The sequence below is a fragment of the Heteronotia binoei genome, chromosome 15 (genome assembly GCF_032191835.1).
Source record: "Heteronotia binoei isolate CCM8104 ecotype False Entrance Well chromosome 15, APGP_CSIRO_Hbin_v1, whole genome shotgun sequence".
Lineage (NCBI taxonomy): Eukaryota > Metazoa > Chordata > Lepidosauria > Squamata > Gekkonidae > Heteronotia > Heteronotia binoei.
Genome location: NC_083237.1, coordinates 57,283,807 through 57,307,966, shown reverse-complemented (window position 1 = coordinate 57,307,966; position 24,160 = coordinate 57,283,807). Strand labels below are relative to the sequence as shown.

Sequence of the window (24,160 nt, the reverse complement as noted above, 5' to 3'; positions counted from 1 at the left end):
CATCCTACAGGAAAGGGGTGGTGGGCGTGCAGCTGAGAGCCTTAACCTTTTCGTGCCTGGGGGAGCAGGAAACACAACACAACACAGCACACACACAAGCGTTTTTGGTCTGTTCCACAGTAGGAACTGCTATCTTTGCGTGTCACCGAATTTACACGAGGCAGCAGTTTTTCACGTTGTGTTTTTTATTAACAAGTGTCTACCAATTCTTTCATAAATTAGAGTGAAATTTCCACCAGCACGGTGCCCGGTCTGCTCTGTGCCAGGCCATTACTTCAGTGATTCTTAAGCCCAGAACTGTGGATGTGGGCTAGCAGGTTCCCTCTGGCCGTGGGTTGGTTTGCCAGATCCAGGTTGGGAAACTCCCAGAGATTTGGGGATGGAGCCTGGGGAGACCTTAGGGCAGGGGTCCTCAAACTATGGCCCGCGGGCCAGATGCGGCCCACTGAGGACGTTCATGCAGCCCACCGGGTTATGGCAAAATCAGACCGGAAGTGACGTCCGACCTAAACTCGCGTTAGCAACGCACACTTCCGGCACTGGGCTGAGGCGGCAGAGACAGAGTGTGAGGCGATACCGAGGTGAGGTGAGTTCCCAGGCCGGGGTGTGTGGTGTGGGGAAGGGAGAGAGATGCAGAAGACGGAGAACTGACGGCCCGCGGCCTTGTACAGTAATGGCAGTCCGGCCCTCCAACAGTCTGAGGGACAGTGAACTGGCCCCCTATTTAAAAAGTTTGAGGACCCCTGCCTTAGGGGATACAAGGCCATAGAATCCGCCCTCCAGAGCAGGGGTGGCCAGACTGTGGATAGGGAGCCACATGTGACTCTTTTGCACAGATTGTGTGCAATCTTGAAGCCCCCATTGGCCGGCTTGAAGAAGGCATTTCTCTCTTTAAATCACTTTGTCAAGCCAAGCCACCCAGCTGCTTGGAGAATGCACTTAAAGTTGCTTTCTTCCCACCTCTTCCTTCCCCATCTATTTGCCTCCCTCCCTCAAGCATCTGATGTTTGCGTCTTGCAGTTCTCGGATAGCTGATGGTTTGTTCTATGCGGCTCTTACATTAAGCGAGTTTGACCACCCGTGCTCCAGCGCATCCATTTTCTCCAGGGGAACTGGTGCGGAGATGGGCTGAAATTCCGAGGGACTCCCAGGTCCCAGCTGGAGGTTGGCATCCTAGCTGTGACCCTCCTGTGGCTACCAAGCCCCTGTGGAGCAGCCATTTGGGGGGACATGGCGAGGTTTTGAAAAAAAAAAATCACTGCTAATGAACATGTGTTGAGAGCCAAAGGGCCGCGCATCCTGGCTGTCTTCACCTTCGAGCTGAATCAGGGTGGGGAGTTGAGGTCGTTTGGGGTGGAGAAGATTTGTTTTTGGTCCAGGCGCGTTTGGAGACCTCCCCTGCCTCCCCGTCCTTTCTTCTGCCCAGTGCACAGCATGTGCTTGCAACGTGGAGCCCCAACCAGTGCTGAGGTCCTATCTCCAGACTCCTCCTCCGTTCATCACATGACTGTTGTTGCATAACTGCGAGGTCATGTGCCTTCATAAGGTGTCAGGCTCCCGTTCCTTGAACTGGGAAAAGGATGTGGGGTCCTAGCTTCCTCTCTGCCATGCTTGTCACCCAACCCCCCCCCTCCCTTTCCAGAATTGTGTCTTGCATCCATGAGTCACGGGAGTTGTTGTGCCAAATTTGGGGTGGAGAGGGATGTCTCTGTAAACCAGGAAAACAAAGTTCAACTCTAGTGGCACCTTTAAGACCATTGAAGTTTTATTCAAGGTATAAGCCTTCATGTGCAACCACGCTTCTTCAGATACACTGAAACTGGTGTATCTGTACATATAAAGGTAAATTTGTCCAGTCTGTACATATAAAGGTAAAGGTAGTCCCCTGTGCAAGCACCAGTCGTTTCCGACTCTGGGGTGACGTTGCTTTCACATTTTCATGGCAGACATTTTTTTTTACGGGCTGGTTTGCCATTGTCTTCTCCGGTCATCTACACTTTCCCCCCAGCAAACTGGGTAGGGCATTTTACCGACCTCGGAAGGATGGAAGGCTGAGTCAACCTGGAGCCGGCTACCTGAACCAGCTTCCGCTGGGATCGAACTCAGGTCGTGAGCAAAGGGCTCCAACTGCAGTACTGCAGCTTTACCATTCTGCGCCACAGGGCTCTGTCTGTTATATAGGCAGGGTTTTTTGTGTAGCAGGAACTCCTTTGCATATTAGGCCAAACCTCCCTGCTGTAGCCAATCCTCCAAGAGCTTACAGTAGGCCCCTGTACTAAGAGCCCTGTAAGCTCTTGAAGGATTGGCTGTATAAGAAGGGTGTGGCCTAATATGCAAAGGAGTTCCTGCTACAAAAAAAAGCCCTGCATATAGGTAGAGGGTATTCAAGATAATAAAGGCGTTTAACAGATGCAAGGACCAAACTGGAATAACAAGCTCAGTTTATGTGGTCCCTAGTTTTGGGTTTAATCCTGGGGTTAGGGGAACAATAGTGAAGGAAATAAATACGTCAGCATTGGAGATAGATGGGCAGATGTACCCTTCTTAACTGTGGAATGCTGAGAGTGATTAACTGAGACCCCATAACACTTCGTTTTGCTGCTTCAGCCCTACATGGCTACCCACCTGAATCTGTAAGCAAATCGGGCGTCTTTCATGGGTTGATCTCAGCCCCGAGGGTTGTCGGGTTTCCTTCTGAGCCCTCACCTGCTGAGTGGGACATCCTTATGGCGATTCTGTATGGGTTCGTTTCTCGGTAGACAGCTTCATATCTTGGGACGAGCACCTCAGTGGTTGCAACTGAACGTCTTCGGCTGCCGGGTCTTGTGCTTCGCTGGGAGACTTCCTGCCATCCACCTTCCTGCCATCCACCTGCCATCCACTTGGAGCAGCAGCAGGAGAAAAATTTAAAACTTGGTATCAGACCGACAGAAACGTACAATTTTTGGGGGGAACTCCAAAGCATTCTCCTCAGTCCTCTCTAGGAATCACCAGAAACTCTTTGGTTTTACCACAGAGTTTCCTGTGATTCCTAGAGAGATGCGATACCACCTTCAGGTTTTCCTCTAGCCATGCCCTGCTTTAACCGACCTAAACTCTGCTCCATTTTGAATATCCATGGCTTGGATACAATGGAGCATTTTCATGGCTGAAACTGTTCCCCCCACATAACACGCCTTCCCCTTCTGCAGCTTAGAATGCCCTCAGAATGGAACAGAGTTTCAGGGGCTTGCGGGAAAGCTGCGCTTCACAGACAGAAATAATTTCATCGCCATTGGATCCAAACCTTGGTATCCTGTGCTCTTCCTCATGGGACTGCCCATCAAAATGTCTTATGTTGTGTGTGTACGTGTGTTAAGTGCTGTAAAATAATTCCCATTTTATGGCAACCTTATGGATTAAGGTAGGTAGGTGGGGCTGAGAGACCTCTCACAGAAACTGCCTCTTCAAGAACAGCTCCTATGAGAGCTATTGCTGACCCAAGGCCATTGCAGCAGTTGCAAGTGGAGGAGTGCAGAATCAAACCCGGTCATTTAAAGAGACAAACGCCTTCTCCAAGCCAGCTGATTGGCGGGGGGGCCTTTGAGAGCCACACAGTATGTGTGAGCCACATGTGGCTCCTGAGCCACAGTTTGGCCACCCCCTGGGCTTGACAAACTGTTGGCTATTGAGCTATGGCTCAGTGGTACAGCATCTCCTTGGCATGCAGAAGGTCCCAGGTTCAATCTCGGCCATCTTCAGTTAAAGAATTTGGCAGGGGGTGATGTGAAAAACCTCTGCCTGACACCCTAAAGATCTGCTGCAAGTCTGAATTTGACAATCTTGAGATTAATGGACTGGGGGTCTAATTTGGTATAAGGCAGCTTTGTGTGCGTTCATGTGTACGCACCTGTGAAGACAGCACTTTGGTGTACGAGGTGGCCTTTATTTTGAATTGTAAATAAGAGGGCGAATGTAGAGGATTGTGGATGCTCTAGATCAGGAGTCCCCAACCCCTGGGCCGTGGACCAATACCAGTCTGTGTCCTGTTAGCAACCGGGCTGTGAGTTGCATAATTATTTCATTATATATTATAATGTAGTAAGAATTAGAATAAGATATTGGATTTATATCCCGCCCTCCACTCCGAAGAGTCTCAGAGCGGCTCACAATCTCCTTTACCTTCCTCCCCCACAACAGACACCCTGTGAGGCAGGTGGGGCTGAGAGATCTCTCCCAGAAGCTGCCCTTTCAGGGACAACTCCTGCGAGAGCTATGGCTGACCCAAGGCCATTCCAGCAGCTGCAAGTGGGGGAGCGGGGAATCAAACCCGGTTCTCCCAGATAAGAGTCCACGCACTTCACCACCACACTGAAATAAAATGTACAATTGTATCATCCCGAAACCAAACCCACCCAGCCACCCTGGTCCGTGGGGAAATTGCCTTCCACAAAACCAGTCCTTGGTACCAAAGAGGTTGAGGACCACTGCTCTAGTTATCCCACCCCACACGTGGAAGAGCTGGTTTCTATCCTGAGCACATTATTATTATTATTATTATTATTTGTATTTATATTCCACCTGTTCCCCATAGGGGCTCAGAGCAGAGCACAGCATGAATAATAAAATCACAATAAAATCAACGTAAAAATAAAACAGCATAACAATAAAAACCAATTACAATACACTTAATTTAAAAAGGCATTTTTTAAAAAAAATTTTAAAAGGCGCGCCTCGATGTCAGCATAATTTTGACTTGGAAAGCCTGCTGCTCCCACTTGGATGGAAATTTAATGTACTTTGTACAAGCTCAGAGGCTCTTTCAGGATGATTTCGGTGCAAATCTAGCATGCTGGGAAAAAAATGAAGCTTTGCGTCTGTCTCATCCGGCCTTCCTCACCGCCCCAACAAGCCAACTCTTTCCCCTCCCGGAGCTGAGCTCAAGCGGGTCAGCTGCTGCCGCCGCTCGCCTCTCCTCCCTCCCTCCCTCCTTTCCTCTTCCCCCGTTCGCTCCTTGCTCTGCAGCGCCAGCATGCAACGCTCCTGGGATTGGTCGTGTCTTGCTCAATCCCGCATCTTATTTCTCTGGCCTGAAAATGTCAAGTCGCATCTCCGCAGCGGTGCCGAGAGCATGGCGCAGGCGGCTTCCAAAGTTTCCAGCCCTTTGGGACTTACCGGTTGAGGGTTATTCCGCCCTCCCAGGCTGCTTCCGTATCTCCCACGCACACACCGCCGTGCATGTCTCTTGTGGAGGGCGTCTGATTTCAAGGCATTCTGGTTGGTGAATGTGCATGACCAAAATATAGAAGATATTGGACTTATATTGGATTGATATATCCTGCCCTATACTCTGAGCAGTCACAATCTCCTCTCCCTCCCCCCCCCCGCGAAAAAAACCAAACAAACAGACATCCTGGGGCTGTTTGATTCCCCACTCCTCCACTTGCAGCTGCTGGAATGGCCTTGGGTCAGCCATAGTTCTCTTATCTGGGAGAACTGGGTTTGATTCCCCACTCCTCCACTTGCAGCTGCTGGAATGGCCTTGGGTCAGCCATAGTTCTCTTATCTGGGAGAACTGGGTTTGATTCCCCACTCCTCCACTTGCAGCTGCTGGAATGGCCTTGGGTCGTAGGAGTTGTCCTTGAAAGGGCAGATGCTGTAAGAGCTCTCTCAGTCCCACCTACCTCACAGGGTGTCTGTTGTGGGGGCGGGAGGGGCGGGGGAAGGAAGGCGGTGGGGCTGAGAACGCTTTTTACAGCAGCTGTCCTTTCAAGGACAACTCCTGTGAAAGCTGTAGCCATCCCAAGGCCATTCCAGCAGCTGCAAGTGGAGGAGTGGGGAATCACACCCGGTTCTCCCAGATAAGAGTCTGCGCACTTAACCAGTATGCCAAACTGGCTCTGAAAAGTGTTCCCCTCCAGGACTTGATGCTTGAAACAGCTCATTTTCAGCCTGTGCCGTTGAAACCAGAGGACAGTGTTCCCAAGAAGGCCGCCTGGCATGTGTGTTAGGATCTGTGTTGGATCAGAGTTTAGAGGGGAGGGGCCCTGCGGGAGAACACCCCTCCCCCCCCCACCCCAACTCCAGTCAATAAGCCCTAAATTGGATGCCAAGAAGAAATGTGCTTAAGGAACTGCAGCCGTTTTATATGTTTCTAAATGTTCCGTCGTGCCCGAGCGTTCTTCAGCGGAGAATTTAGACGGATTAAAAATAATAATAGGAAGATAAAGTCGGCAAGGTGGAATAATTCCCTCGGGCATGCGAACAGTCCAAGAGTTCACACCCAGCTTTGAAAAGTGGAGCATTACCGTAATCCTTCCTCGCTTGCCCGCTTCCTGAGAAGACCAGGCACCGGTTCACGTGTCTGATGTCCAAAGAGGATTTTGTATGTGTGTGCCAGCCATCACAGATCAAACACTGTCGACATAAGCAGTGTTCTCTCTAAGCTGAGTTAGCGTGAGCTAGCTCACAGATATTTAGCCTCCCAACTCACACATTTTTCTTAGCTCGGGAAAAATGACCCCAGAGCACACTCTTTTATGCAGCAGCTCACAGCTTTCATGCCAGTAGCTCACAAAGTAGAATTTTTGCTCACCAGACTCTGCAGCTTAGAGGGAACATTGCACATAAGTCTCCGGTGCAATTGCTTTTCAGTAGGGTCAGTGTTCAGGTGGCGGTAGTCAGGCAGGGTTGCCAGTCTCCAGGCTGGAGATCTCCCAGAATTACACCTGATCTCCAGGCAACAGAGATTAGTTCCCCTGGAGAAGAATGGCTTCTTAAAATATATATTTTTAAAATGTATATTTTAAGAACAATCCAACTAAGGCTTATGGATCACGAATACCAAAAAGTGTTCCCCTCACATCCCCCTGTTTGCCTTGCAGCCAATCTAGGTATACTCCAAAGACATGGGAAGATACCCCATTATTTTTTTTTTACTTTAGATTCCCCATTCGATCATCGAACTTTTACTCTGGCTCGTTTAAATGCCTTCCCATCAACAGTTCTCTTTGATCGGTTTAGGCAAATATCTCTCCAAAATAATGTCCACATGTGAATTAGGAGTCCTTGATTCTATATCCCATATTATTTTAGAATGTCCTTTCCTGGCCTCACAATGTAGACAATTTTTAGCTGAATATCTCCAACACAATATCTCCAACACTAAAAGGAAAACTCTAACCTATTTTTTAGAAGATGTTAATCCCCACATTACTACATGTGTCGCGAATTTCTTAGTGTAGAAGCCTATAACATTAAATCTAGGCACACTACTGTATTTTAATTGCTGGGTGTCTACTCTGGATTAGTATTATTGGCTTCCGTTTTAATTGATTGTTTTATGTATTGTTTTTACTGTACTTCAGGCCTTTGTACCTACTTTTGATTGTGAATCATGATTGCTTTTATGCCAATAAAGGTCTGAAATGAACTGAATGGCTTTTTTGGAAGGCGGGGCTGTATGGCATTCTAGCCCATTGAAGCCCCTCTCCTCTCCAAACCCTTCCTAGGCTCCACCACCCCAAATCTCCAGCTTTTTCTGGTGGTTTTTGTTTTACATTTTGTGTGTGCACACGTGCTTGTGCGTGTGCCTGGAAGACCCAGTGACCTCTGGTGATGCCTACTGGAGCCCAGAGGATATTCCGAGAGGTGGCTGAATAAAGCCTGCCTCTGCCTCCCAACTACTGGTATTCTCTGGAGGTCTCCCTCCAGATACTTGCCAGGGTCAGCCCTGCTTAGCTTCCAAGATCTAACGAGATTGCCTGGACCAGGGGTGGCCAAACTTGCTTCACCTAAGTGCCACGTAGAATAAATGTCAGATGTTTGAGAGCCGCAAGACATGAATGCCAGATGTTTGAGGGAGGGGGGAGGGGAGGAAGGAAGGAATGCCCCTATGTAAATCGATGGTGTGGCCTCATTTGGAGTACTGTATACAATTCTGATCACCGCACCTCAAAAAAGAAATTATAACATTGGGAAAAAGGGCAGAAAAGGGCAACTAGAATGATTAAAGGGTTGGAACACTTTCCCTATGAAGAAAGGTTAAAATGCTTGGGGCCATTTAGCTTTATCATGTCGACTGCAGGGTGACATGATAGAGGTTTACAAGATGATGCATGGGGTAGAGAAGGTAGAGAAAGAAGTCCTTTCTCACAGTACAAGAACTCGTGGGCATTCAGTTAAATTGCTGAGAGTTGGAATGGATAAAAGAAAGTACTTCTTCACCCAAAGGGTGATTAACATGTGGAATTCACTGCCACAGGAGGTGATGGAGGCTACAAGCATAGACAGCTTCAAGAGGGGAATGGATAAGCATATGGAGCTGAGGTCCATCAGTGGCTATTAGCCACAGCATATTGTTGGAACTCTCTGTCTGCGGCAGTGATGCTCTGTATTCTTGTGCTTGGGGGGGGCATAGTGGAAGGGCTTCTAGCCCTACTGATGGACCTCTTAATTGGCACTTGGGGTTCTTTTTTTGGCCACTGTGTGACACAGAGTGTTGGACTGGATGGACCACTGGCCTGATCCAACATGACTTCTCTTATGTTCTTAAGGAAGGAAGAGGGGGAGGTGGAAAGAAAGCAACTTTAAGTTTAAATGCATTCTTCAAGCTGGCTGATGGGGCAGTAGAGGCTTCGAGAGCCACACAATACGTGCGAAAGAACCATGTGTGATTCCTGAGCTGCAGTTTGGTCACCCCCTGGCCTGGATTCTCCAGGTCAGGGCCTCCAGGTATTTTCCAACCCAGAGCTGGCGGCCTTATCCTCAGTGATGCGAATGCATAGATGAATCCAGTCCTCAAAGGGGCATCACGAAAGCGAAGCGGTGTTCAGTCTAAATGGACTCTTCGCGTGAGGCCCCGGACAGACTCAAACCTCAGTTCAGTTTTTTAGATCTAATTCTCGGACAGCAACTGAACTAATATTTCTTTCTCTCTCTTTCTCCGCAGCTATCGAAACGCAGAGTACCAGCTCAGAGGAGATTGTGCCCAGCCCCCCTTCGCCACCCCCTCTGCCCCGAATCTACAAGCCCTGCTTCGTGTGCCAGGATAAGTCGTCCGGGTACCACTACGGGGTCAGTGCCTGCGAAGGATGCAAGGTGAGGAAGGGGAATAGCAGAAGAACACAGGGGAGACGGTCTGGGTGATGTGGGTTTGTTGGGGGTGCATCATGCTCTGCTAGAAATCTTCTTTAGCCCCCTTCCCCCCCTGGCAAGACTGGATCATAGCAGAAAGCAAACTTTGGAGAGAGGTGATGGGATGCCTGGAGACTAAGGGAGGATGGAGCAAAGGCTGCAGGTTCCTTTGGCCTTGGCACATCGTTGCTGCTGCAAACAGACCACGTTGCTTGGCCCGCACTTTCAGTCCACCTTCAGTGCTCTCTGCAACTGGATTTTATTTATTTTACTTCATTTATTTATTTTATTGGATTTTTAACCCGCCCTTCCCCTAGAACAGGCTCAGGGTAGGTTGCATTATAAAAACAATCAACAGTAAAAAAAAAAAAACCCACCAATTTAAAATATATAAAAACTAAAATTACAGAGAAAAATTACAGAGAACAATATATAAAATCTAAAATTACAGAGAACGCGGCCTCAGAGACGTGGCCTATTGTCTAGGTCCAGCAGGTTTTACAGCACTGGGACGGAATGAAGGGGGGAGGCCGGTAACAAGTGACATCCACTGCCTGAGCTGAAAGCCTGGCGAAAGAGCTGTTTTACAGGCCCTGCGGAATTGAAGCAGATCCCGCAGGGCCCAGATCTCCGGGGGAGCTCATTCCACCAGGCAGGGGCCAGGGCCGAAAAGGCCCTGGCCCTTGTCAAGGCCATATGGATGTCTTTGGGGCCGGGTATCGCCAGAAGCTGTTGGGTTGCTGATCGTAAAGACCTACGGGGCTCATACAGGGAGAGGCGGTCCTGTAGGTATGTTGGCCCCTTGCTGATGGGGTGTGAACTGGCAGAGACTGACCAAGAGAGAGATCTTGGGGTCATGATAGATAACTCACTGGAAGTGTCAAGACAGCGTGCGTTTGCAATAAAAAAGGCCAACACCATGCTGGGAATTATTAGAAAGGGAATTGAAAATAAATCAGCCAGTATCATAATGCCCTTGTATAAATCGATGGTGCGGTCTCATTTGGAGTACTGTGTGCAGTTCTGGTCGCCGCACCTCAAAAAGGATATTATAGTATTAGGGAAGGTGCAGAGAAGGGCAACTAGAATGATTAAAGGGCTGGAGCACTTTCCCTATGAAGAAAGGTTGAAACGCTTGGGACTCTTTAGCTTGGAGAAACGTCGACTGCGGGGTGACATGATAGAGGTTTACAAGATAATGCATGGAATGGAGAAAGTAGAGAAAGAAGTACTTTTCTCCCTTTCTCACAATACAAGAACTCGTGGGCATTCGATGAAATTGCTGAGCAGACAGGTTAAAACGGATAAAAGGAAGTACTTCTTCACCCAAAGGGTGATTAACATGTGGAATTCACTGCCACAGGAGGTGGTGGCGGCCACAAGTATAGCCACCTTCAAGAGGGGTTTAGATAAAAATATGGAGCAGAGGTCCATCAGTGGCTATTAGCCACAGTGTATGTGTGTATATAACATTTTTTGCCACTGTGTGACACAGAGTGTTGGACTTGATGGGCCGTTGGCCTGATCCAACATGGCTTCTCTTATGTTCTTATGTATAATGCTTTAAATGTGTGAAATGGCAGGATCCACTTGCAAATGGTCACGGAAGGGGATTGAAGCTGCATCATTCAGCATGTGTGAAAGCACTCCTAAGTGCCATATGTTCCCTGTCGCTTTGGTTTGCACCAGGGCTGTATTGTTACAATGGCAGTTCGGGTTTCTGCCGAAGGAATGGAGGATACAAGAGTGGAGAGGAGATTGTGCTGTTCCTCCACCACACTCTTTGTATGGCTGTCGTCGTTCTTCAAAGAAAGAAACTGCAGTGGAGGATACAGGAGCTTGTGTTGGTATATACACAGTTGTCTTTCTGTGCAAGTATTTTACCCCTTCTCTTGACTTCCAGTGCCATGCACGCGCTTTCTTTTAAATGCTTGAGGGTACACACTAGGCCAGGGGTGGCCAAACTGTGGCTCTTTCACACATTTTGTGTGACTCCGAAAGCTCCCCCCCTTCCCCCCACAATAGGCTGGCTTGGAGAAGGCATTTCTCTCTTTAAATCACTTCTCCAAGCCAAGCCAGTCAGCGGCTTGGAGAACGCATTTAAAGTTAAAGTTGCTTTCTTTCCACCTCTTCCTTCCTTCTCCCATCGATTTGCCTTCCTTTTGCTTGTTTCTGTCTTGCAGCTCTCGAACATTTGACATTCCTTTCATGCGGCTCTCAAACAACTGACATTTATTCTGTGTGCCTCTTACATTAGGCAAGTTCGGCCACTCCTGAGCTAGGCTGTGCTTCAAAAATAATCAAGGTTCTTGAGGCACCGCAAAGACCCACATTTTTCTTATGAATGGGCTGCAGCCTACTTTCATAGGACTACAATTTTATCCCCTTAAAACAACCCATGTATTCCTCTGCCCTGGGTCTAAGTGGAAGAACTTGCCGTGACTCTCCATTCACGCTCCGTTCTCGTGCCACCGAGCAGGCAACTTGACCTGGTGGATCAGGTTGGCAGAGATCACCCTGGGTGAGCCAGGCTCAGCATTGTGTGCCTTAGACCCTCACAGCAAATGTGCTTCCTTTGCTCATTAACATGAGGTCCTTTGTGCTCTCATTTGCATGGAAGAAAAGGCTTTCTCTTTCCCCACCGGGGGTCCCTTAATCCCATTAGGGGGACTTGGCAATGTTGTCCCGGGTCGGCCTGAACCAATGGGGTAGGGTTTGGCTCCTCTTTCTCCTAGCAGTTTTAGTTCCTTTTCTTCTTCTTTTTTTTGCAGTGGCAATCTTGTGTTGTTGTTTTAAACATAAATCGCTACCTCCATTTTCTCATCTTCCAGGGGGGAAAACGTGATACAAAGAATGTAAGTGCTTTCACACATGCTAAATAACACCGTTTCGTTCCACTTCAGTGATCGTTTGCAAGTGGCTTTGGCCATTTCACACACAAAAAAATCCAGTTGCAAAGTGCACACGCCGCAAGACTGGCATTTGCACGCAGCAACAACCTGCCTGAGCAATGCAACTTATCACTCTTTTTTTTTTAAAAAAAAAATGATGCTGTGTAGAAATCATCCTCCACCCCTATGTTATATGGATAAACATCTGGAGCAGAGGCCCATCAGTGGCTATTAGCCGCAAGGGAGAGACATCTGGGGCAGTGATGCTCTGTATTCTTGGTGCTTGAGGGGGCAACTATCGGAGGGCTTCTGAAGTTCTAGTCCCACTGGTGGACCTCCTGATGGCACCTGGGTTTTGGCCACTGTGTGACACAGGGTTGTTGGACCGGATGGGCCATTGCCCTGAACCAACATGGCTTCTCTTATGTTCTTCTGTGACACAGAGTGTTGGACTGGATGGGCCATTGCCCTGAACCAACATGGCTTCTCTTATGTTCTTCTGTGACACAGAGTGTTGGACTGGATGGGCCATTGGCCTGATCCAACATGGCTTCTCTTATGTGACACAGAGTGTTGGACTGGATGGGCCATTGGCCTGATCCAACATGGCTTCTCTTATGTTCTTCTGTGACACAGAGTGTTGGACTGCATGGGCCATTGCCCTGAACCAACATGGCTTCTCTTATGTTCTTCTGTGACACAGAGTGTTGGACTGGATGGGCCAATGGCCTGATCCAACATGGCTTCTCTTATGTTCTTCTGTGACACAGAGTGTTGGACTGGATGGGCCATTGGCCTGATCCAACATGGCTTCTCTTATGTTCTTATGTGACACAGAGTGTTGGACTGGAGGGGCCATTGGCCTGATCCAACATGGCTTCTCTTATGTTCTTATGTGACACAGGGTTGTTGGACCGGATGGGCCATTGCCCTGAACCAACATGGCTTCTCTTATGTTCTTCTGTGACACAGAGTGTTGGACCGGATGGGCCATTGCCCTGAACCAACATGGCTTCTCTTATGTTCTTATGTCCCCCATAGAGCAGGTGAAATTAAATGGACTATTGTCAGGATTACTAAGTTAATGTACAGGAAGTGCTTTCAAGATTTTGAAAGTGCTGTACAAGCACTCAAATATTTTATTTTCAGCTTCTCATCCTGCTTTTAAAAACTGGTTGAAGTTTAAGTATTCTCAAGCAATGCTGTCAACCAGTGGCAAATTTGTGATGGGAGAAAGGCATGTTACAGATCTGAACAAGACTAAAAGCCTGGATTCCTTTTCTTTCTGTATGTGGCAAGACCGTCCATTGATGCCTCATGTTAAGATCTGCCAAGATCAGTGATCTTTGAGCTCTTGGGTTCATGTTTTTTAGGGAGACCTGCTGTTAGACTGCATGGGCGGAACACCACATAGGGTTGCCAAGTCCAATTCAAGAAATTCCTGGGGACTTTGGGGGTGGAGCCAGGAGACATTGGGGTGGAGCCAGGAGCAAGGCTGTGACAAGCATCATTGAACTCCAAAAGGAGTTCTGGCCATCACATTTAAAAGGACTGCACACCTTTTATTTTTTTTTTAAATTTTGAAAAGCTTTATTAATATAAAGTTCAAGGTACAATGGTGATGAGACATCAACAGATGTGTAGCATGTACCAATATAAAATAGGGAAATGGAAACATACAACGTTAGCTATTAAAGGCTAATTACAACATTAGTTGACATGACATCAAAATAGCATGGTATGAGTCATTAGGGTTCCTGCTGAAGGACTGCACACCTTTTAATGCCTTTCCTCCATTGGAAATAATGAGGATAGGGGCAGCTTCTTTTGGGGGCTCATAGAATTGGACCCCCTGGTCCAGTCCCTTTGAAATATGGAGGGTATTTTGGAGAGAGGCACTGGATACTATGCTGAAAAATTGGTGCTTCTACCTAAAAAAACAGCCCCCAGAGCCCCGGATACCTGCAAATAAATTTTCCATTATACCCTATGGGAATCAGTCTCCATAGGGAATAATGGAGTGTCAGAAGACATTTCCCTCTTCCCCCCCCCCCCCCGCTTTCTGATGACACTGAAGTGGGGGGAGGGCCTCCAAACTGGAGGGTCTCCTGCTTCCACCTGGGGATTGGCAACCCTAACACCACACAACCTGACCCTTTTTTACAGACGCTCTGGCAGGAGTGATGGTTTGACCACCTCCCTCCCGGAAAGACCTTGTCTTTGTCTGCTTGCCTACTCCCTCGCCACCAGCCGCTCCAACCAGTCTACCCTCTAATGGAGGGGTCCCAAACCTTTTTGAACCAGTAGGCACGTTTGGAGTTCTGCCACCGTATGGTGGGCACAGCAACAAAATGGCTTCCGCAGGAGGTGGAGCCAGCCACAAAACGATTGTCACTCTTGACTTCAGTCACGCTGTGTAGATTGTTGTGCTATGGTGGCAGCTGCCGGCAAAGCAACATTTAAAAAAAACCCTGCACAGCCAATTAAATCTCCAGTAGTTGGTCAGAAGCCCTGCTGAGCAAAAGCCCTACCTGGTATGGATGGGCACCATAGAACCCATGGGCGCCACTCAGGGGACCCCTGTTGTAATGCTCCACACAGCTTGCGACATGGAGCCCCCTCTTCTCTAGTGATGTCAGAACTCTGGCTACTTCCTGTTTCATGGCTGTGAAGTCCCATGACTTCCTGTTACGTCCTGGTATTTCTGTAGGTTCCACACTGCCACCTGGGGGTTAAAGATGGAAAGCCTGAAAAACCTCTTGGCTGAGAAGACTTGAGCTGCAGAGAACCACTCTTGACATTTCATAGTGGTTTGAGTGCCTCACATGTGTTCTCCGTACAACAACCCAGTAATGGTAGAAAAGAGCAGGACCTTAAAGACGAACGAAATATGTGGTAGGGTATGAGCTTTTATGAATCACTGCTCACTTCTTCAGAGTCTCAAATTTTGTTAGTCTTCAAGGTCCTACTGCTACAGACGAACGAACCCATTTTCATTTTAACAACCCAGAAAGGTAGACCAGTATTGTCCCCATAATATTGCAGTTAAAGTAGGAGAGAGTGGCTTGCCTGAGGCCTCCAGAGGGAGATGATGAGAGAGATCTGTGCCAAGAAGCGCAACAGTTTTGTTCATATACATTAAGCTGACTTATATCCAGGTATGCCTTTGGTCTATCACAGGAGTGGCCAAATTTGCTTAATGCAAGAGCCACCTAGAATAAACATCAGATGTTTGAGGGCTGCAAGACAGGAAGGAAGGAAGGAAGGAAGGAAGGAAGGAAGGAAGGAAGGAAGGAAGGAAGGAAGGAAGGAAGGAAGGAAGGAAGGAAGGAAGGAAAATAGATGGGGAGGGAACGGTTGCCAGTCTCCAGGTGGGGCCTGGAGATCTCCCGCCTTTACAACTGATCTCCAGCTGGTAGACATCAGATCCCCTGGAGAAAAAGACTGCACTAAAGGGTGAACTCGAGTCTAGGGCATTGTACCCTGGTGAGGCCCCCCCCCCCTCGCCAAACCCCACCCTCTCCCGAATTCATCCTCAAAGTCTCCAGGTATTTTCCAACACAGACCTAGGGGAGGGGGGAGGAAGGGAGAGGTGGAAAGAAAACAACTTTAACTTTAAATGCATTCTCCAAGCCAGCCAACAGGGTAGTGGGAGCTTTTGAGAGCCACACAAATATGTGTGAAAGAGCCACACGCGAGTCCTGAGCCACAGTTTGGCCACCCCTGGTCTATCAAGACCAGTCTTGTGTGCTCTGACCAGCCAGGCCTCGCCAGGATCTCCAGCAGAGGTCTTTTCAAATCATCTACTTCCTGATTCTTTTAACTGGGCCCGGACCTGGGACCTTCAGCGTGCAAAGCAGATGTCCTGCCGCTGAGCTCCAGCCCCGCCCCTCCATCTGCTTTGAGAGACAGGTGCAATGGAGAGGAATCGAAGCTAAGCCCCCCGCTGTAGGGGGGGGGGAAGCACTCACACCACTTCCTCTTCTCCCCCCCCTTCCTCCCGCCCCACCCTGCAGGGTTTCTTCCGACGCAGCATTCAGAAGAACATGGTGTACACCTGCCACCGCGACAAGAACTGCATCATCAACAAAGTGACGCGGAACCGCTGTCAGTACTGCCGCCTGCAGAAGTGCTTCGAAGTTGGCATGTCCAAGGAGTGTGAGTGAAGGGCAGGGAGGAGGACGGGGACGTGCCTGGCTGCCAGCATCCTGCTGCAGCGCCGATCAACATTGTCCTTCCCGAATTTTAAAAAACTCGCAAGGCCCGTCATAGCGCCATGGCTGGGATAGAAACCAGAGTCTGGGTCTCTGTGGAGACGCCAAAGCCACCAGCTAGTCTTTTGGGGCTGAGTCTGTTTAACGAGGTTCTCAAATTGAGGTGAGACTAGTAAAGGCTCCGGTGGAACCAAAGGCAAAAGCCACAGGGATACAAGACAGAGGAGCAGATGCGAGTGGAAGAAGGAAGAAAATAAATTGTAGTTTGAGACACACGGGGAGAGCCACAAAGGCGAGAGCCAGTAAAGTCATCTGTTGTTTTGCTTAAAACAGGTTTCTAGTCCTCAGGATCACAGAGGGGTGTATGTGCATGCGTGCAAGACATCTTATGTGCAGGAATTCCTATCATTTAGTGCGCAGAATGTCTGTGTCTTCCATGGCATTCCTCATAGCCTTAGATTGTTGTTTTCCAACCACTAAATACTATATTTTCCCAGTTTCTTTCCTTTGCCCTTTTTTTTTGGGGGGGGGGGAGGGGAGAATTGCTGTTTCTTCCAAAACACACACACACAAAACTATGAACAACTTAAATTTCACACGGCAAATGGGTTGCTTTTGGGTCAATATTTGAGGATTTCTGTTTTGTCTAACAGATCTTGGGGGCGGGGGGCAGTTCCTTTCTTTCATCCGTGCTACAGAGGAGGGGATGTTAGATCTCTTCTGCACGGATATTCCTACCTCTTCTCCACCGAAACACTGCTAGGGGAAGAAAACCCCCCCACAAAAACCGAGTCCCAAGGATTTTTCTAGTTTTCGCCCAAAAGTCGTGATGCGAGATCACCCCCCCCCCTCCTCTCTGTGCTAATTTCGAGGGTGTTTCCTCGGCAACCGGTGATTGATGATGTCAGAGATAAATGACGCAGGCAGGGCCCTCCTGGCGTCTGCGATGCTTAGTTGTCATGGCTGCCGACTGTAACGGGGTGGGGAGGAGGGAACCCCACTTCGCAGCGACAACGCCGAGGGTTATTAATAAAGCCGTAGGGTAGGGGAGTGAGCGGAACGATCCAGTGGAGTGGGGGGAGGGGTTAGATGGACAAGGACCCAGTGGCCGATCTGAGGCATCCCACGGCTTGTCTTTTTCTCAATATCGCCCAACGGAGTGAGTGGAAATAGAGTAGACAGAGAAGCTGCGGGGAGGGATAGATTCTCTCCTCCCTCGGTTCTCTTCCGTGTCGGAGTAGCGGCTTTGAACTTGAGAGGCTTGACTGCAGGAATTCCAGCTGCCCACTCGAAAGATGTTTGTTTAGTTCGTTTTCCTCCTCCCCTTCCTCTGTCCAAGGAGGTCAGAGCAACCAATTCGGTCCACCCTGCCCTCCATTTCATCCTCCCAGCAGCCCTCACAATGCTAGAAGGGCCTTTACTTTAGCTATCTGCGGTAGTAGAGGGGAGGTATAAAGGGATTCCTTATGAACTTAGGCTCTGTTCCTGTTCCCAGCCTGAAATAAGATTCTCTGAAGCATACATTTTTTTTTAATTGTTCATTTCATACGGCGAGCCGAAGGGAAATTATCAGCCCGTTGTTGGAAAGGATCAAATAAACTCAGATTATCTTCTGTCAGGAACCATCCTGCAACAAGACAGGTGGCTAGGGTCTGTTCCCAGGTTTATAAAGAACGCAAAAAGCGAGACAAATAGGCCAAACTGTGACTCTTTTAACACATTTTAAAGTGACTTTTTAAAAATGGTTTAAAGGGTTAAATAATAATCTTTTAAATTCTTTTTTTACTGTTATAACCCTCAAGTCATCAAATTTTAACATGCCAATTCTTTGTGGGACTTTTTATAAGGTACTTTTAAGGTTGGTCTAGATGACTAAAATGTTCCAGTCAATGACTGTAATAATAAACTGAACTGAGCCCTTGGGAGGCAAGTAAACCTCCGAGGGAGTGACCAGTTCGAGGTTATCCTTTAAGTTTGGTAGCGCTGGAACTCAGCTCTTTCCTATCCTCATCTAACCATCACACCCCACTAAGTCTCCGTGGCCATTTCTGCAAAGGAAACAAAAAGCACTCCTCAGAAACCTGCATATCTAATTAAATTTCAGTCTTCCCCCCATGTTGCGGGAAGCAACCGACGGAGCCTGTAGGAAAGCGACTTTATCACCCAAATCTTACTGGCGAGGGTTCAAACTTAACCAGTTTCGAAACCAAGGACTTCGGAAGTTTTATATTTGGGGGAGCTAGGGGATGGACCTCCAAATGGCGGTGGCTGCTCTCTTTTGGAAACTTGGGTGCTGGATTCAAGTATCGGTTAAACTATAATGAGGGAGCAGGAGAAGGAGAAAACCTGAGCCGTCTTTTTCGACGTCTGCTTTTAAGATGTCTCCCCTGCTCATACCCGCCTACCGCCATGTTTCCTGTTTCTCTTCTTGCCCATTTCTCTTGCCGCCTTTCAGTTCTCCTTATACCAGCTGCTTTTTTTCTCTCTCCCCCCCATCCCAGCCTCTATGTGATGATGGATGTAGTGTTTCCCCCCCCCCAACCGCCTGTCTGGACTGTGCTTTATTGAATTTGCCAAGCAGACATGACTGATTTCCGAATTATCCCCCTCCCTCCCGCCCCCGCCTCCTCCCTCAGGCAGGCTGGTGAAAACGCACCAGCCCACCATGAGCGCAAAGCGCATCTGGCATTCTCACCTCCTCCCTACTTGTATTTTGTATTATTATTGTTGTTGTTGTTAACCATTATCATCAGAGGAAGAGCCATTGGGGTGGGGAGGACCTTGCGGCCCGAAGGGGATGGAGCCGCCTTGCTTCCGAGTACCGTGTGCGGTTTCAGCGCAAAGAGACCCAACGAGAGAGACAGAAACGCGCACAACGGGGCTTTTGTGCGGCCTCCGTTCCGTGCACGGCGAGGCGAGGCTCTCGTGCGTGCGCGCGCGCACGTCTGATACGCACACTGCTATGTGTGTCTGCTTCCTTTTTGTGTGTGGCCTTGACAGGTTTCCCTGTGTAGGTTAATGAAGTACATTCCAATCAAGGGAGCTCTTTATATTCCCTTTGTCTATTTTTGATTTCTTGTCTGTTCCACTTAAAAAGAATTCCAGCAGTTTACGCTCACAGAAATACAGAAAGAGCCAGGGGCAGTCTGGAGGGCCAAAAGAGCACTGGGAAAGGGCCCCCTCCACTTGTACACTTTAAAGGCCCCCCCCCCACTTGTAAATGGTCCCACACTTCCCTCACGAGATGGAGGAGCAGGGCCCTTCGTGCACGGCTGTGAGCATCTGCCTGCTTTGGCTTAGTTTGGTGTAGTGGTTAAGTGTGCAGATTCTTATCTGGGAGAACCAGGTTTGATTCCCCACTCCTCCACTTGCACCTGCTGGAATGGCCTTGGACCATAGCTCTCGCAGGAGTTGTCCTTGAAAGGGCAGCTTCTGTCAGAGCTCTCGCAGCCCCACCTACCTCACAGGGGGGAGGAAGGTAAAGGAGATTGTGAGCTGCTCTCGGAGTAAAGGGTGGGCTATAGATCCAATGTCGTCGTCATCCGATTGCGTCTTCAGCGTGGCTTGGGAAAAAAAAATGTTTTGAGTTTTCCTGGGCAAGAACTGGCTTCAGATTTCTGCAGCTCATGTTCACTTTTCCTTCTCCAGTCCTTCACTGGCAAAACCCTTCTGTCCCTAATCTCGTCTTGGAAGAACTCCCCAACCTGCCTTTCCTTTTGGTCTCCTCTTCCAGCATTCTGTCCCTCAGCCTGCTGTTATCTTCGAAGCATTTATTTCAGGTCTATGTTGGCTTTCTTCAGCCTTCCTTTTGCACGCTGACTTTTCCCCACTTCTCTTTACCTCGCGTCCCAGTCCTTCACCTTCCCTGTTAACCAGCATTTCTGCTTCTGTTCTGCTCTCCCCCCCAGGCCTGCCATGAGATCTTTCCAAAACCAACATTCACTTCCTTTACAGAAATAGCACTTTGTGGCTATTCTGATTTCTGATACATGAGTAGCTGTAATGTTTGCAAACATTCTGTGACATCACAGCAGCTAACCCAATAATGGTGGGGAGGGAGGCAGGCAAGAGGTATACACAGCTAGGTATCAGATGATAAAGCAAGAAACTGTATAATGCAGGGGTGTCAAATGTGCGGCCTGGGGGCCAGATCAGGCCCCTGGAGAGTTCCTATCAGGCCCACATGCAAGTCTGCATTCTTCTCTCTCTCCCTCTCTCTCTCCCCCCTCTCTTTCTCTCTCTCTCTCGTTCCCTTCTGCATCACATCTTGCTGCCAGGCTTTCTCAATTGCACAGGTGCTACAGAGCAAAACATCTATTTTCTCCATTGGCTGAGGCTCCTTTCTCGGGGAGGAAGTGGGGGAGGGAGCTTTAGCCAGGCTCTCGCAATCATACAGGAGAGCTACTGAGCCAAGACTCTTTTCCTTCTATGAGGTTCCGCCCCCCTCGTCCCCTGGGGAGGGAGGGAAAAGAGCTAGAGCTTCCTTTGCCCAGTTCCCTCGGTCACCCGGGAGAGCTACAAAATCTTTAATCGTGTTTGTCTGTGTCCTTTATAATGTTTGTCTCCGCTACCTGATATTACATTTTATGTTACACATGGCCCAGCCCGACAAGGTCTCATTTATGTCAGATCCAGCCCTCAAAACAAATGAATTTGACACCCCTAGTGTAATGCTTTCTCAAAAAGCAAAATAAGTTTGTGGCTGAATGCTTGTTGTGCAGAATTTTAGCAAAGTATTTGTTGGCCCGAGTGTCACATACAAAGAATGCAAAGAGCTTCAGATTGTATCTGTCCGTCAGACCGATTTTGTCCATTTCCTAAATAAGAGTTCTGTGCAGCCTAACTTGTGCTGTTCCCATTAGCCCCTTTTATTCCATTTAACAAGATACCAACCTTAAATACTGTGTTATCTCAATTAAGTATGGAACAAGTTGCAGGTATTTCACAATTCTTAAGGAAGGGCTGTTAAGAAGTACCTGAAGTACTGTGTTCAGTTTTGGGTACCACATTTTAAGAAGGATATAGACAAGCTGGAATGGGTCCAGAGGAGGGCGACAAAGATGGTGAGGGGTCTGGAGACCAAGTCCTATGAGGAAAGGCTGAAGGAGCTGGGCATGTTTAGCCTGGAGAGGAGGCGGCTGAGAGGTGATATGATCACCATCTTCAAGTACTTGAAGGGCTGTCCTATAGAGGATGGTGTGGAATTGTTTTCTGTGGCCTCGGAAGGTAGGACCAGAGCCGACGGGTTGAAATTAAATCAAAAGAGTTTCCGGTTCAACATTAGGAAGAACTTCCTGACCGTTAGAGCGGTTCTTCAGTGGAACAGGCTTCCTCAGGAGATGGTGAGCTCTCCTTCCTCGGAGGTTTTTAAGCAGAGGCTAGATGGCCATCTGACAGCAATGAAGATCCTGTGAATTTGAGGGGAGGGGTTTGTGAGTTTCCTGCATTGTGCAGAGGGTTGGACTAAATGACCCTGGAGGTCCCTTCCAACTCTATGATTCTAAGGTTTCACCATCTTTGAGAGTACCATTCCCTCTTTGATTCTTCTTCTCTGCTCACCTTTCCAGCCGTCCGGAACGACCGGAACAAGAAGAAGAAAGACACTCCGAAGCAAGAATGTTCAGAGAGCTACGTCATCACTCCGGAGGTGGAAGATCTCATAGAGAAAGTGCGCAAGGCCCATCAGGAGACCTTCCCTGCCCTCTGCCAGTTGGGCAAATACACCACGGTGAGTGGTGGCTGCAGGGACGGCCCTAGACTTACACGGCCTGAGACCGACATATCTTCGGGACTGCCTCTCCCCATATATGGACATATGAAGCTGCCTTATACTGAATCAGACCCTCGGTCCATCAAAGTCAGTATTCTCTACTCAGACTGGCAGCGGCTCTCCAGGGTCTCAAGCTGAGGTCTCACGCCTATTTACCTGGACCCTTTTTAGTTGGAGATGCCATGGATTGAACCTGGGACCTTCTGCTTACCAAGCAGATGCTCTACCACTGAGCCACTGTCCCTCCCCTGCTCTCCAGGGTCTCAAGCTGAGGTTTTTCACACCTGTTTGCCTGGACCCTTTTTTGGAGATGCCAGGGATTGAACCTGGGACCTTCTGCTTACCAAGCAGATGCTCTACCACTGAGCCACCGTCCCATCCCTGCTCTCCAGGGTCTCAAGCTGAGGTTTTTCACACCTATTTGCCTGGACCCTTTTTTGGAGATGCCAGGGATTGAACCTGGGACCTTCTACTTACCAAGCAGATGCTCTACCACTGAGCCATTGTCCCTCCCCTGCTCTCCAGGGTCTCAAGCTGAGGTTTTTCACACCTATTTTCTTGGACCCTTTTTTGGAGATGCCAGGGATTGAACCTGGGACCTTCTGCTTACCAAGCAGATGCTTTACCACTGAGCCACCGTCCCTGCCCCGGAGAACCCTACAATCTGGCACTCAACATCTGCTGACCATCCCTGGCCCGAAGGACGTCCGACTAGGCTCGACCAGGGTCAGGGCCTTCTCGGTCTTGGCCCCAGCCTGGTGGAATCAGCTCTCCTCAGAAATCCGAGCCCTTACTGAATTTGTTACCTTTTCGTAGGGCCTGCAGGATGGAGCTATTCCACCAGGCATTTGGTTGAGGCAGCGGGCGTCCTATCCCATCGGCTGACCCTATGCTGCGATTCCACCTCTGCTGAAATACTGATTTTATCCTCTCTGATATTCAGTATGTTATGATGTGCCCGGCTGAGCCGCCAAATTGTGTTGTTTGCTTTAATGGTTGCTTTACTGTTTTAAAATGTTATCCGCCCTGAGCCCCATTCAGGAAAGGGCGGAATATAAATTATCTATTTTATTACCTTTAAAGCCCTATATGGCCTGGGACCTGCCTACCTGAAGGACCGTCTCTCCCCACATGTTCCCCAGAGAGCACTGAGGTCAGGAACACAAAATCTCCTCACTATCCCTGGGCCAAAAGAAGCCCGCTTGAAAGCCACCAGAGAAAGGGCTTTCTCCGTTATGGCCCCCACATGGTGGAACCAGCTGCCGGAAGAGGTGAGGGCCCTGCGGGACCTGGTTCAGTTCCGCAGGGCCTGTAAGACGACCCTCTTCCGGCTAGCCTACACCTAGCTGGGATGAAGACTTCATGTAACTGGCTAGCCATCTGTTGATATGAAATTGAAATGTTATTGGTTTTAAGGTTTTACTGTTTTATGAAATTGAAACGTACTGGTTTTTAAGGTTTTATCTGTTTAATTATTAAATTGCTTATACTTAAAATTGTTTAATTTTATGCTTGATAAACTGTTGGAAGCCGCCCTGAGCCACTCGTGGGAAGGGCGGGATATAAGTCCCGAATAAATAAATAAATAAATCTAAATAAATAAATAAAATAAACTGTCTGGCACCTAGGCAAGGCTAACTTCTGGCATCTCCCCCCCCCCCTGCACTGATAACGTCACCAAGTCACACGGGGGCGCCCAGTTCAGCGCCCCAGAAGGCTGGCACCCTAGGCGATTGCCTGCTTTGCCCAGTGGCTTGCCTGGCTCTGGGCAGCCAGCAGGTAATCAGGAGTCCCAACATTCTGCGGTGCTCATAGCGGTAGAATGGCAGGCAGCCGGAGCATCTCGACAGAGACTGGCTGGGGATTTCATATGCTCTGTGCTAACTAACCTTTCCAGTTTCCCCCCCCCTGCAAACGCATACTCTTCCACTGGAATAAATTTGTGCGTGCTAGTTCACTTTACATAATTTACTTTGCTGCTATTAGCTGGGGAACATGGAACACTTTCACCAGGCGTTTCCCACATTTTCAGGTTTATTTCAGGAGCTGCAAGGGCTAGAAACTTGCATGCTGAAATTCTCAGGGGGACATCTCCTCCATAAGACCAGCTGTTGTGTTTTTCAGTCTCAGCCTGCACGGTCTCTCGTTGTCAAATACTATTTGGCTCCAGT

At 48.7% G+C, this 24,160-nt stretch overlaps 1 protein-coding gene across 1 annotated transcript in view; it reads left to right on the top strand.

Moving 5' to 3' along the window:
- Positions 1-24,160, top strand: part of RARA (retinoic acid receptor alpha) — a 263,977-nt gene that overhangs the window by 225,319 nt on the left and 14,498 nt on the right. Inside the window, exons 3-5 of the mRNA XM_060256131.1 lie at positions 8,930-9,078; positions 16,022-16,163; positions 21,787-21,947. Coding sequence (XP_060112114.1) covers positions 8,930-9,078; positions 16,022-16,163; positions 21,787-21,947 — 452 coding nt within the window. The remainder of the gene's footprint in view (positions 1-8,929; positions 9,079-16,021; positions 16,164-21,786; positions 21,948-24,160) is intronic.